This window comes from Aquarana catesbeiana, linkage group LG04 (genome assembly GCF_042186555.1).
Source record: "Aquarana catesbeiana isolate 2022-GZ linkage group LG04, ASM4218655v1, whole genome shotgun sequence".
Lineage (NCBI taxonomy): Eukaryota > Metazoa > Chordata > Amphibia > Anura > Ranidae > Aquarana > Aquarana catesbeiana.
In genome coordinates this window covers 126,768,554-126,783,275 of record NC_133327.1, presented here as the reverse complement: position 1 = coordinate 126,783,275, position 14,722 = coordinate 126,768,554, and the positions used below count along the sequence as shown (strand labels likewise).

Genomic DNA, 14,722 nt, shown 5'->3' with positions numbered 1-14,722 from the left:
TATGATAAAAGCAGCCTGAGGTTTGTGTTGGGGAGGATGCTATGAAAAGATTAGCAGAGCCCTGAACTATTCAACCATGAGCTCTGAAAGTCTCTACCTATGAGGAGATCATGGATCAATGGATCAAAAACGTTAAAAAAGCGGTGGTGAGCCACTTTTATCGGCATTTGGTGTTTTTTGTGGTCAGAAAAACGACTCCTGAATGAGATTTTATGGCTTTCAGACAACAGCCCATAAACTCCACTGCTGTTAAAAGTCTAAAAACATCCATGTGTGCATGGACACATAGGATAACAGAGGGGAGTTTATGGGCTGTTAAAAAAACACCCAAATCCCCAAAAACGCCCAATTATGAGCTTCAGTGTGCATGGAGCCAAATGCTATATATTAGCCTGGACAGATTACTACCCAACAGAACTAAATTCACTAGTCACCTTTGCATATGGCAGGGTGGCAACCATGCTTTCCTGTTCCTGTGACTCTTTTGCAGCATTCCTTGTATAGGTATCACAGGGACAGGCAGTAAGGGAAAATATCCATAAACAGAAATAAAAAGCTGACAGAAGCTTTACCGCTACCCCATGCCTTCTCCTTAATTGTATTCTTTATAAAGCTAATATAAATAATAATTGTAATATTTGCATTTGGATAAATGATGAATGCCTAACCATTGAATACATTGGAACTTTTTAACCCAGCATTTTTAAAATATCTTCTTTAGGGGGACATAGTGGCAATCTTTGCTCTCAATCAAGTATGAATTGTTTATGAAAATGAACTGGTCATGGCAGCTTTGAAGAAAATTACATTAAATTAGGTTATATGTGTTGGTTACAGATACCTGTTATTATGCAGTTGCACTGGTGAAAAGATCAAGCACCTTTAAGTTTAGTGAACTAAAGAACAAGAGATCATGTCACACTGGAATAGGACACATGGCAGGCTGGTATGCTCCACTGGGTGTTCTTCATGAGAAAAAGCTACTGAACTGGACAGAAGATGAAGCTCAGAGAGGTAAATTTGGAAAAAAACAAATCTGGTGCCTACGTTTTTTTTTTTGAAAATGTGTTTATTGAAGTTTTCAAATACATAAACAAAAAATCCGCAGCCAGACACACAATCTCAGCCACACTTTTCCTCAATGACCAGCGTAGGGGTGTTGTTTTTGTTGTTTTTATTTTTTGAGAACTTGGATAGGGTTGAGGGAATTCAGTCGGATACTCCAAAAACAGAACTATGTAAAACTTGTGGACAATAAACTTCTTTCTGAAGAGCTGAAGCTGAAGCCCTTACTTATAGCAAACTATGGACTTGGCTTTGTAGTGGAAACAGTTAAATGCAAACTCCTTCATTTGAGCAACAAAAGCAGAGTCTCTTCACAAGCAATCAGATAGACTGAGCTCTTCAGTACACCAGCCAGTACAACAGCTGACACTCTAGCACAAGAGAGGTGGCAGCAGCCCAAAAGTCTCTAAGGTCTCTCACAACAGTCTGTACTGACAAAATGCAAAATGTCCAGGGCCAGTTAGTTGTGTCCTTCCAACTTTTATCCAACACCTTTCTCCAGTGATACCAGACTAGAACTTCAGTAGACAGGCCCTCAGTCAGATCTCTGTAGTTCCAGCATCCAGGCTCTATAGATCACCCACCTGAGGCCTCACAAACAGCAAGCACATGTTTGTGTTTCCCTGGAGGGCAGCAGTTCTCCAGGCTGGACTGATTCTCTGCAGGGAAAGACCCAGAAGCTCAGTGGCCTAGAGTATTTATACAGACTCCCAGCAGCCTTTAGGGCCCTGCTCCCTGGGATTGGCCAGGGCTGCATAAATATTCATACTGCCATCTGCATAGCTCCACACCTATGTTCCAGAGAATTCTACAACTCTCTGGAGGGAAGAGGAAGCTATGAGACTAGCAGCAGCTGAGAACACTGAACTGGAACTGAGCTAGATTTGCCTAACACAACAAATGCCGCCACAATGGTTTCAGTGAGGCAAGCTACATTTACCAAACAAAAACGTAATGTAACTAATCCTAGCACCTATATAAGGGGGTGCTACATATGGAATTCTAATTTAAGATAGCTGCCTAAATTGTGCAGTAATTCGGTCTGCAAGAAGATTGCCGTCCTCCCCAAGATGGCTTCCCTGAGTCCATAACAGGGAACAATTAGTCCCCAATATTCTCCTGCCAGCCTGAAGAAATGGCACCTTGTGGTTGATGGATATATTACACCTGCCTACAAGTGGTCATCACATTCCAACAGCATCATTGTCCTGAGACAAGCCAGATGCTGAAGTTCACTATCATTGTACTTTTCACTACAATAGTGACCTTGATTTAGATGTCCATAGGAGAGCAGCTTACCAAGTCAGCATAATCTGACCCCCTTCCAACACATCTAGCAGCAGCCAGAACTGCCATAGCTCCAGTGTTCAGCTCAGCCAAAAGTTCATGTTGTGTTACTGTAGAAAGGCATGGGAAGAGGGGAGTGCCACAGACAGATAAAGTAGGCACCACTTATCCTGGGGGCAACAGTAGTGATCCGGACTTGTTCTCTATTTCATTCAAGTGATATTTCCTGTTTTAGCTGCTGCACAAGGATGTAAACAAGTGATTGCAAAGTACCATGTTATAGTAAGTGTTTTGTTTCTAAGTTAATATGTATAGGTTAAGTTCTTGTATTGCCATGTGGGTTAATTACATTGTTTAGTTTAGTTGCCCTGCAGAGTTGGTAAGTCCTGAGATGCAAGGGTTAACACTGCTAGCCAGGTTTTCCCGGGCTGTTTGGAAGTACTGCCCTCTGCAAGGGAAAATAGTTAAAAGTGGAACTGCCTCTAGGGCAAGGGTTAAATTGTGCTCCATGTATAGGAGGGGAATAGAAGCTGTGCCAGGATGTGATTATCTTGCTTGAAACCACTCCATGTGGGAACCTAGTTGGGGGATATGGGTATATGCCACTGCATAATAAACTAGGACTTTAAAAGGACTTTATCACCTACTTAAGGTATTACTATCTCATGGGGCAGGGGCACCAGGAAACATCTAATGGTCACAAGGAAGCACTTCCTTCCTTATTAGGAAAAGGAAGCACTTCCTGTATTAGGAAGGGTGTGTATGAAGAATTGCCTGTACATTTGTTATATTTAAATAGCATTAAGTAAAGAACTTTGTTACATACAGCTTGACCTGGTCTAAAGTCACTTCAGGACAATCTTAAAGAGATGCATTCTTCCTGTATCACAGCACAGAGTTTATACCTAGAGACTAGACAAGATAGGGAAGATGCAGTACAAGGGTCTAAGTGAAGCCATTCGAAGGAGGTCATATTGCTGTTGCTAATTACTTCAGTACTAGTGTCAAGTGCAAAATCAGCCAGCTGGTTGGGAAATGGTGGGACTTGGCAAAGGCCCTGGTAGTGAAGGAGCTTGTGTGCTTAGGCTCCTACCCTAGCAACCAGTATTCCAATACTGTGTCCAACCTGAGGCACGGGGCGTCATAGGGACCCAGCCGGAAGATGAGTGAGGCCTTGGGGGAAGAATAAGCACAGGTTATGTATAAAGTTGAGCTTCCTAGGATTCAAGTGTAACATACGAATCAATGTCACTGGGATGAGGTGAAGGGTCTCTTGGCTGGTGGAGATGGTGGAGATTTCTGCAGCAGAAATGCTGCACAAAAGAGAGAGAAAAGAGTTATGTAGTGTATTGAGAAACTGTCATCAGTAGTGTATGATGCAAATAGTCACAGAAGCTGAGTCATAGAGTATAAGGAGTTAATTAATGTCTGTGTGGAGAAGTGTTCCTTGTAAGATGGAGTGTTGCCTTAAATGCCACACTTGAGTTAAGAGAAAAGCCTCAGCCCACCTCTGAGGCCATTAGCAAGTGCTCTCTCCCTATCCCCGCATGGGCACTGCCCACACATAGGCATGAGATTGTCACATAATCCAACAAAAAAATGGTCAAACAGGTTGACTGTCATATGCTGTATGTCTGTGAGCCACTTTACTGAGGCACAGTTGTGAAAGCATTATTCACTCGCACTAATAGTATATTGAGTATACACACATTGTTTTATTGAGTAATTTAGGCACATAATATAAAACAGATACACAAAACCATACTCTTTATCTTACAACTTCATTTTTACTGTTCAGCCGTTTCAAGGTTCTTTTCAGCGAGCTGTGTTCCTGGAGCCCAGGAGCCAAACCTGTGTAAACAATGTGCTGGACGGGGAGGCAAGAAGTGCAAACTCAGTAATGACGAGCCTTACTATAACGATCATGGAGCATTCAAGTGAGTACAAAGTTCATAATTTAACATTTTCATACCTAGAGGTGCAGTGTATCTTTTCTTAAAAGACAACCGAAAACACTGCACAAGTACCGCTTTCTTGAATCCACCAAATACAGAAATTCAGCAAAAAATCTTTGGGTTAAATTAGGGGTGGGCAAACTGGGGCCCTACATGTCCTATGATGCTTACAAGACTGACAGTTACAAAAATGGCTCCCAGAAACAGAGGAAGACTGACAGTTACAAGCATGACTCCCAGTGACATAATGGGACTTGCAGTGCTGCAACAGCTGGAGGGGCCCAGTTTGCCCGCCCCTGGGTTAAAGGCTTAAGCTGACCATACACCATCATTTTTTTTTTTCTTTTTCATTGAAACAAAATGGATGAAGCAATCCCACCCCCACTGGGACATTGTATTCTGATAGCAGCACCCACTGCTGTCAGGATACACGGATCAGCAGTGTCAACAGATTGGATGTAGCCACAAATTTTACAACTTGTTCCTTCAACAAAAGTCGATCTAAAAATTGACTTCTGTTGAGTGGGAATGGCCAGACACTGATCAAAATTTGGCTTCCCTGTGCTCAACCGGCCAAGTTTCAATCAGTATGGCTAGCTTAAGGGTCACCATACATGTTACAACCTGACTGTACAATCTTAGCACAATCAACTTTTAATTTACCCAAACTGTAATATGATATAATACCTAATTTGTATCCAGTTAAGCAAGCCCATCTACTACATAGTTGATGGTAGATGTAAAGGAGATTGTACAATCAGATTATACCGTACTTGGTTAGATTTACTCTAATAATTTTTTATTTATTTTTTTGTTTATATATTTATAGTGGATAAGGGAAAGAACCTATGGTGTTTTGTTACTGCAGCCTGTAACCCAACTGGGGAGATTTACCTATGACTGGTGGGACATGATGGCATCTTTGTCTTTCTGTCCTTGTGACACATATCCTACTTCTTACCTGTCCTCATGTCACAAGAATCAGATCTGAAATAAATCCGCCTGATAGGAACAGACAACAATAAAACCTTGACAGACGTTCTAACCCTTCCCCACTCTGTCCAAAACAAACAAGAACATTTTGGCTAAATTTTCGCCCTTATTTACCCACAATAGTTTAAAGCCAGAAGGTAGTTTGGCACACCAGCATCCACTCATAACTAAGTAAACAGTTTTGTGTGAATTGAATATTTAGTAATTAAAACTTTTCAAACTCTAATTTAAAAGAAAATAACCCACTATATCATGACCATTATGAAGACAAAATTATAGGCCTTATTTTATTGCATATAACTTTTTAATTTCTCTTTATCTATTTGCAGGTGTTTAAGAGAGAACATGGGTGACGTAGCTTTTGTGAAACATATGACTGTACCAAGTAAGAACTACTAATGGTATAAGGTCTTCCTATTATTGACTCTGATTTGAGGGTAACGCAAGGCTGTTTAAGCCTAATAATGCACATGTAGGCCTAAGATTACTTTAAATCCCCAAAGCAATATATATTTACTAAAAGTAGAGACCTGTAAAATGAAATAATGGCAGTTGCATTTTTTTTATGTCAGAAGATATTTGCGCTACTGTTTATCAGTTTAATACTATAAAAAGTACACTCAAATTATTTTCAGTGCACACAAACACAATGAAATACAAATTTTATTGTAAAATATAAAGATGAAGGTTGTGTCGAGTAAATAGATACCAAACATGTGAAGCCTTAAAATTGCACATCACTATACACGCAGAAGTAATTGCCTTAGGGCGGGGTTCACACTGGTACGACATGACAGTCATGACTGTGGATCTGACTTTGCCCTGCGACTTGAAATCCGAAATGCATCCGACTTCAATGAACGGGGATCCGACTTTGATCCCTGACAATACCAGGCACCATCTGGTATGAATTTTTAGGGGGAACTCCACGCCAAATTAAAAAAAAAAACAGCATGGGTTCCCCCTCCAAGAGCATACCAGGCCCTCCGATCTGGTATGGATTTTAAGGGGAACCCCCCAACGCAGAAAAAACTGCATGGGGTCCCCCCAAAATCCATACCAGACCCTTATCAAAGCACACAGCAGGTCAGGAAAGGGGGTGGGGACGAGGGAGTGTCCCCCTCCCTCCTGAACCATACCAGGCCGCATGCCCTCAACATGGGGGGTGGTTTCTTTGGGGCAGGGGGGGCCCTGCGCCACCGCCACCCCAAAGCACCTTGTTCCCATGTTTATGAGGACAAGGGCCTCTTCCTGACAACCCTGGCCATTGGTTCTTGGGGTCTGCGGGCAGCGAGCTTATTGGAATCCGGAAGCCCCCTTTGACAAGGGGGCCCCCAGATCTCAGCCTATGTGAATGAGTATGGGGTACATTGTACCCCCTATCCATTCATCTAAAAAAAATGTCAAAATTACACTGTACACAGGTTTTTAAAGTCATTTTTAAAGTCATTTTTTTAAAGTTTCTAAAGCACCCCCCCCCCCCATGTTGAGGGCATGCGGCCTGGTATGGTTTAGGAGGAAGGGGGCCGCTCACTCATCCCCACCCCCTTTCCTGACCTGCCGGGCTGTGTGCTTGGATAAGGGTCTGGTATTGATTTTGGAGGGTGCCCCCACCCATACCGAATGGCCTAGTATGGTCTTGGAGGAGGAACCCATGCCTTTTTTTTTTTTTTATTTGGTGTGGAGTTCCACTTCAAGATCACAAGTTGGATCAGTTAAGATGGCGATCCGACTTCAATGATATTCAATGGGCCGAAGTAGGATCAAAGTTGGACCAAAGTAGTGCTGGGAGCATTTTCAAAGTCGGACAGACGTGTGTCGGACCAGTTAAGACGGCTCCCATAGGGAAACATTGATTTTCACATGTCATGCGACATGAGCTCCCAATGTCAGAGTGTTTGACGTACAAGTGTGAACCCGGCCTCAATCACTTCTACAGACTAGGAGAGGAAGGGTTCAGCACTAGAAGCTAATTAGTCCCTGCTGACACACTCAGCTGCCCTTCATTGTAAATCAGGTTGGAGGGTGTTTTAGAGGGGCTAGCCATATTACAGTGAAGGTCAAGGACCTGTCTGTGATGCCCAGTAATGTGGGCCATAAATGGGTCCAATTCTGAAGGAATTTTCTTTTGAAAATCAGAAATTTTGTGCATATTGTGATCTGATGGTGCCACCATTATTTCAAAATTCGACTAACCAAGCCTTCACTTTCACCTCATGTTGCTACAGAAAAGAATTTTCATGAGCGGAAATATTCTTCTCTTTCTAGGAATTCCTTTTCTTGCACTCATGCACATTTCTTTTTCGATTATATTGCTTGCACAATTCTGCCATCATTGATTAAAAAATTTTTTCAAAAAATTTCCAATATGCCTGATCACTCAAATTTGATGGGCGCACAAAAATCGGCCATTGCTGCAGCTCACTAATGGTGCGAAATTGAAATGAAAATTCTTAGATACAATTTTTGAAACAAGATTCTTTTTGAATTCGACCCACAAATTCTTTGACAGCATTAACAATAATGGTTTTAGGACCAATTTTATTGCTATATGTTTATTATTTTTTAAACTTGTATTTTACGTATTTTGTTTTTATTTCATATATACAGTACATTAGTATTTTACAAATACACATTTAATGTTTGACAAAGTATTCACAGAGGGCTTAAGGTTAGCCAAGTAAACACCAGAGTTTCCTTTTAGACTGGCCCTGTCTGACTAAAACATACAAATAAACTGGATGAATTAATCCTCTGACGCAGTCCTCTGTGTAAATTTCAGCTTGAACTATTGAGTTAATTACACACAATGCTTTTAACAACACAATAGTTTTGTAAAAATGGTGTTCTTTTTTACTTAATCTCCTTCTACAATCTATCCTTCATCATCATTAACAATCCTATCTCACCACCTACACTTTTTTTTTCCAAATACAGTCATTTTTATTGAAAACATTTTTAAAAGTTTACAAAAAACACACACAAAAGAGTGCACATGTAAATCCAGATACATAAAGACTTCCAACCGCAACATTATGTACAGTTAGATCCATAAATATTGGGACATCAACACAATTCTAATCTTTTTGGCTCTATATACCACCACAATTGATTTGAAATGAAACGAGCAAGATGTGCTTTAACTGCAGACTTTGAGCTTTAATTTGAGGATATTTACATCCAAATCAGGTGAACTGTGTAGGAATTACAACAGTTTGTATATGTGCCCAAAAGTAATGGGACAGATTAACAATCATCCATCAAACTTTCACTTTTTAATACTTGGTTGCAAATCCTTTGCAGCCAATTACAGCCTGAAGTCTGGAACGCATAGACATCACCAGACGCTGGGTTTCATCCCTGGTGATGCTCTGTAAGGCCTCTACTGCAACTGTCTTCAGTTCCTGCTTGTTCTTGGGGCATTTTCCTTTCAGTTTTGTCTTCAGCAAGTGAAATGCATGCTCAATCGGATTCAGGTCAGGTGATTGACTTGGCCATTGCATAACATTCCACTTCTTTCCCTTAAAAAACTCTTTGGTTGCTTTCGCAGTATGCTTCGGGTCATTGTCCATCTGCACTGTGAAGCGTCATCCAATGAGTTCTGAAGCATTTTGCTGAATATGAGCAGATAATATTGCCCGAAACATTTCAGAATTTATCCTGCTGCTTTTGTCAGCAGTCACATAATCAATAAATACAAGAGAACCAGTTCCATTGGCAGCAATACATGCCCACGCCATGACACTACCACCACCATGCTTCACTGATGAGGTGGTATGCTTTGGATCATGAGCAGTTTCTTTCCTTCTCCACACTCTTCTCTTCCCATCACTCTGGTACAAGTTGATCTTGGTCTTATCTGTCCATAGGATGTTGTTCCAGAACTGTGAAGGCTTTTTTAGATGTTGTTTGGCAAACTCTAATCTGGCGTTCCTGTTTTTGAGGCTCACCAATGGTTTACATCTTGTGGTGAACCCTCTGCATTCACTTTGGTGAAGTCTTCTCTTGATTGTTGACTTTGAAGCACATACACCTACCTCCTGGAGAGTGTTCTTGATCTGGCCAACTGTTGTGAAGGGTGTTTTCTTCACCAGGGAAAGAATTCTTCGGTCATCCACCACAGTTGTTTTCCGTGGTCTTCCGGGTCTTTTGGTGTTGCTGAGCTCACCGGTGCGTTCTTTCTTTTTAAGGATGTTCCAAACAGTTGATTTGGCCACACCTAATTTTTTTTTATCTCTCTGATGGGTTTGTTTTGTTTTTTCAGCCTAATGATGGCTTGCTTCACTGATAGTGACAGCTCTTTGAATCTCATATTGAGAGTTGACAGCAACAGATTCCAAATGCAAATAGCACACTTGAAATTAACTCTGGACCTTTTATCTGCTCCTAGTAAATGGGATAATGAGGGAATAACACACACCTGGCCATGGAACAGCTGAGGAGCCAATTGTCCCATTACTTTTGGTCCCTTAAAAAGTGGGAGGCACATATACAAACTGTTGTAATTTCTACACAGTTCACCTGATTTGGAGGTAAATACCCTCAAATTAAAGCTGAAAGTCTGCAGTTAAAGCACATCTTGTTCGTTTTATTTCAATATTTATGGACCTGACTGTAAGTGTTCTTACAGCAATCAGAAAGCAAGTCTGATTCTTGTACAAGATAGCCCCATTATATACAGCGGACACTATCCGATTAACAAGTACCTTAGATCACATAAATTAAGATTTTATTTCCTTATTAAAAACAGGATGCTATGATTTGGATAAGGTACTGTAGGTATCTTAATGAAATGGTATTGTTCCTTGACTAAACTCTCACTTATGATATGTCAGAATATGGTAGGCACAAATCGGTGTACTCTGTGCTCTGTACAAGCTAATTACACAAAAGAAAGTGTAGCACCATCTAGTTTTTGCTAGATGTTAGTGTAGTTTGTTAGTGTAGAATGGTTAGTGTAGGAAAATATGTTTTGGCTCGGGGCCAAGCCTGAGCTGTGAATCTGGGTCAGGGTTCAGTGAGTTAGGCTGGATGACTCATCCTGACAGCTGATCTGGTGCCTCCCCCTGTTTTCTTGGACATTGGAGATTGTTCTAGACACAGTGGGTGGGGGTTAGGTGGAGCTGTTTGGATATTTATGGGGTCCTCAGCCAATCCCCAGTAAAGGGCTGGCAGGGGGCAGGCCACCTCATAAATAGGCCAGCAGGGGCAGTCAGGTGGAAGATGAAGATATAGTGCTGTGGAGGCTGTCTGTGGTCCTTGAGGGTGCCCCCTAGTCTGGGGGTGACCTGGGGCCTGGGGGTCGGATGCTGGAAGGAACCTGCCACAGCACACAGAGGAAGCCCTTCATGGAGGCACGGGAACAAGGAAGAGGACAGCAAGAGCAGGTCAACACTACTGGGGACCTACAAGGGGGAGACTGCCACATGTAGCCAGTTCTCCCTGAAGACCGCGTTGTGCCAAGTCTTCATTCCCTTCCCTGGGAGATCTCCTGAGAGTCAGCTGGGTGGGCTGGTGAGTGTCAGTCTGGAGGACTGTAGCGAAAATTAGCCTGGAGGGCTGGTAAAAAGGGAAGCTGCAGCCAGATGGGTGGGCAGTGCCTGAAGAGATGGTACTGGGATCAATAGCCACAGTAGTAATGCAAGCTGGACACTGAAATTTGCTACACAACTAAGGGGGCCTCGGGTCCCTGCCCGTATAGCGTATTTGCTTTTATTCTGACTGACTGTTAGATCTACACAGTGATCCAGCTAGGTTCTGCAAGTAAGTGCTGGAGGAAGAAGTGGAGCTGTATATAGTGACTGTATATAGAGACTGTATATAGAAAGTGTTGTCCCTGAAGTTGTTGTTAGAGTCAAGTGGGCATCCCATAATCTCCCATCCCTATCCAAGGTATTATCCCTCAAAAAATAACAAAAAAACAAAGTCATGGACTGTTCTATGACTGGAGTGCCTGTGAAAATTTGGTGTGCCTGGCTGTGCAGGGCCGGGGATCCCAGTTCATCTGCAGCCCTTAAGGGGCTGCACTACAAAAGCAAGTTTGAGATATTTGTACAACTGATTGCCACATATTTCACTGCTTAAGGATTATATATTGCTGTTCTGCAAAATTATTTCAGTGGCATGACCAAAAGCTCAATTTAAATATTTTTTATACAATCTAGCCTCAATCATCATCTACATCCTATCCTCCATCAATGTCTCTTCTTCATCACTAACCTGTAACTTATATTTCACCCCCACCTATCGTCTATCCTCTATTGCCCACTATGATCTTTTTTCCTTTACCCTCTACAGTCTACCTTCTGTCACACTTTATAGCTTTTCCTCTAAACATGTATTAAACTGTCTTTAAGCTGAGCTCCATAAGAATTTCCAGCTGCTGTGTCCAGACAATACCAGAAGACCAGTTTCTCAGTTTCAAAAATGCAGCTTATCAAGAATTCCAGCAAATGCTGTAGTGACTAGGAGTGAAGGCGACAAGACTAAAATCATTGCTGACTTCCTTGAGTATTTTCAGGTAACTGCAATAATGTACATTTCTCAGTGCTTTTAGTTCTGGGGTACGAAAATCATTAAACATTTCTGGATTTCAGAAAAAAGAATGCAACTTGTTCAGCTCCCAGTATGGGAAAGACCTTCTATTCAGAGACTCTACACTGAACATTGTTCCTCTACCACCTTCCATGGATGATTTCTTATATCTAGGGTCAAGTCTTTACAACTCTATCAAAGAAACATTTGGTAAGAGGCTTTTATTGATGAAGTTATTATCAATACTAGATTTCAGGGTCGTCTGAAAAAATGATCTTTACAACTGTCATTTGTAAATTCTTTAGAGGTAAGCCAACCATCCAGAGAAACTATACTTTGGTGTACGCAAAGCAGACAGGAGAAGATAAAGTGTGATAACTGGACACCTTTAAGTGGAGGAAGCATTGAATGTACAGAAGCCTCTTCTGCTGATGAATGTATTCAACAAATAATGGTAAGCAGCATGTGCTAATAAACTTAAGAAACTTATTAGGAGCCTTTTGAGTTTGCTGTAAACAACATTTTCTCATTAACCACTTTCCTACTGGGCACTTTCATCCCCTTCTTGCCCAGGCTAATATTCAGGTTTCAGCGCTGTCGCACATTGAATGACAGTTGCCACTGGGTTTTTTATTTTTTGCTAAACAAATGAAAAAGTTAGAAAATTTTGAATTTTTTTTTTCTTAGTTTCTGTTATAACATTTTATAAATAAGTAATTTTGCTCCTTCACCGATGTGCGCTGATGAGGTGGCACTGATGGGCACTGATGAGGCTTCACTGATATGCAGCACTGATGGGCACTGATAGGTGGCACTTATGGGCACCGATAGGCGGCATTGATGGGCACTGATAGGCTAAACAAATGAAAAAGTTAGAAAATTTTGAATTTTTTTTTTCTTAGTTTCTGTTATAACATTTTATAAATAAGTAATTTTGCTCCTTCACCGATGTGCGCTGATGAGGTGGCACTGATGGGCACTGATGAGGCTTCACTGATATGCAGCACTGATGGGCACTGACAGGCATCACTGATGGGCACTGACAGGCATCACTGATGGGCACTGATTGGCAGCACTAGGATGGCACTGATTGGCAGCACTGGTTGGCAATGTTGGGGCTGCACTAATAATCAGTGCCCTGTGTGGATTGACGCTTATCGGCTCTCCTCACACGCTGTCAGCGTGAGGAGAGAATTCCAGATAACTGGCAAATCCTATTTACATTGTGATCAGCTGTGATTGGACACAGTTGATCACATGGTAAAGAGCCACTCTGATTGGCTCTTTACCCTGATCTGTGATCAGCTGTGTCCGAAGGTGATCGTGGGAAGCGCGGTAATGGGAGGACATCATATGATGCCCTCCCAGCAAGGTGCGACCGCCGTAGCTGTCATTCGGGTATAGCGCTGTGATGAAGATGTTAAGCTCCTAAATCCCTAAAATCTGTCAGTACATCTAAAGAACATTGGTATGTTTTTGCAACTCAAACATTCTCTAGACCAGGGGTCTCAAACTCAATTGCCTGAGGGCCACATGACAAGTTTTCATATCCCATGGGGGCCGCATGCAAACTTAAAACTTCAAAAGCAATAAACTATACCAGCAATAATATACTATACTATACTATACCCAGCACTGGTGTCAGCAAACGCATTATTAACCCCCAGCCGATGGCCGAATATGATGCCGATTTTTGTGGCCGATATTTTAGGCTGATTTAAAAAAAAAAAAACCTCACCCATTCCACTCCTCCCTGCTTGCTCCTGTCACTCTACCACACACTTGATGTCCTCAGTACAGATGGCACTGGTTGGCTGTGGCAGGTGGCAATGGTTGGCTTAGGCAGGTGGCACTGGCAGGTGGCACTGTCTGTCACTGGCAGGTGGCACTGGCAGGTAGCACGTGGCACTGATTGGCAGGTGGCACTGATTGGCACTAATAGATGGCACTGGCAGGTGGCACTGACTGGCAATGGTACTGGCAGGTGGCACTTATTGGCAGTGGCACTGGCAGGCATTGGCAAGTGGCACTGGTTTGGAACTGGCAGGTGGCACTGGTTTGGAACTGGCAGGTGGTACTATTGGCACTGTAGCAAGTAATCGGCGCAAATAATGACAGCTGTATCCAGACAACAGTGATGTACAAAGATGAGTTATTTTAAAAAATATATATATATATATGTATCTCATAAGTATGCATGAGAACTGAGTCCGAGATGTAACACTGTGAGTGGAGGGAGCAGAAGTTATGTGTAGAGTCCACATTTAAGGCTGCCTTCCAGTGGGGGTGAAAGCCATTATCCCAAAGTACTGCAAAAAACAAGGAGAAGGAGGCGCCTCTGGGTGCAGACGTTTAAAACAATTTATTAAAACAAAGCAACAAGTGGTATTGCACTCACATTTGCGTGGTCAATATTAGGCATAAAAGTGTCCCAGATCAATCCAGGGGGTTCGTGGAGTCATCTCATCTCTGCTGGTAGATGTAGGGGTCTGGGCGATCTCAAGGCGCTGGATGTACTCGGCCGAGCAGTGGAGACAGGCACCAGAGCGAGGCTTGAATGGCAGCCGATCCAGTCGAGGGATGATGATGTCACACGATATGCGACGCGTTTCCTAAGCTGGCACGCCGTGAATGGTGTGACGGCGGCGCTCCTTTGTCCAGCGCCTTGAGATCGCCCAGACCCCTACATCTACCAGCAGAGATGAGATGACTCCACGAACCCCCTGGATTGATCTGGGACACTTTTATGCCTAATATTAACCACGCAAATGTGAGTGCAATACCACTTGTTGCTTTGTTTTAATAAATTGTTTTAAACGTCTGCACCCAGAGGCGCCTCCTTCTCCTTGTTTTTTGCGGTACTATTGGCACTGGCAGGTGGCACTGAT

The 14,722-nt window shown here is 42.4% G+C and overlaps 1 protein-coding gene across 1 annotated transcript in view; it reads left to right on the top strand.

Annotated features, from left to right (window-relative positions):
- The window catches only part of LOC141139451 (serotransferrin-B-like), a 75,789-nt gene that overhangs the window by 15,350 nt on the left and 45,717 nt on the right, over positions 1-14,722 (top strand). Inside the window, exons 4-9 of the mRNA XM_073625545.1 lie at positions 838-1,014; positions 4,151-4,289; positions 5,630-5,685; positions 11,657-11,820; positions 11,897-12,044; positions 12,140-12,288. Of these exons, the coding sequence (XP_073481646.1) occupies positions 838-1,014; positions 4,151-4,289; positions 5,630-5,685; positions 11,657-11,820; positions 11,897-12,044; positions 12,140-12,288 (833 nt within the window). The remainder of the gene's footprint in view (positions 1-837; positions 1,015-4,150; positions 4,290-5,629; positions 5,686-11,656; positions 11,821-11,896; positions 12,045-12,139; positions 12,289-14,722) is intronic.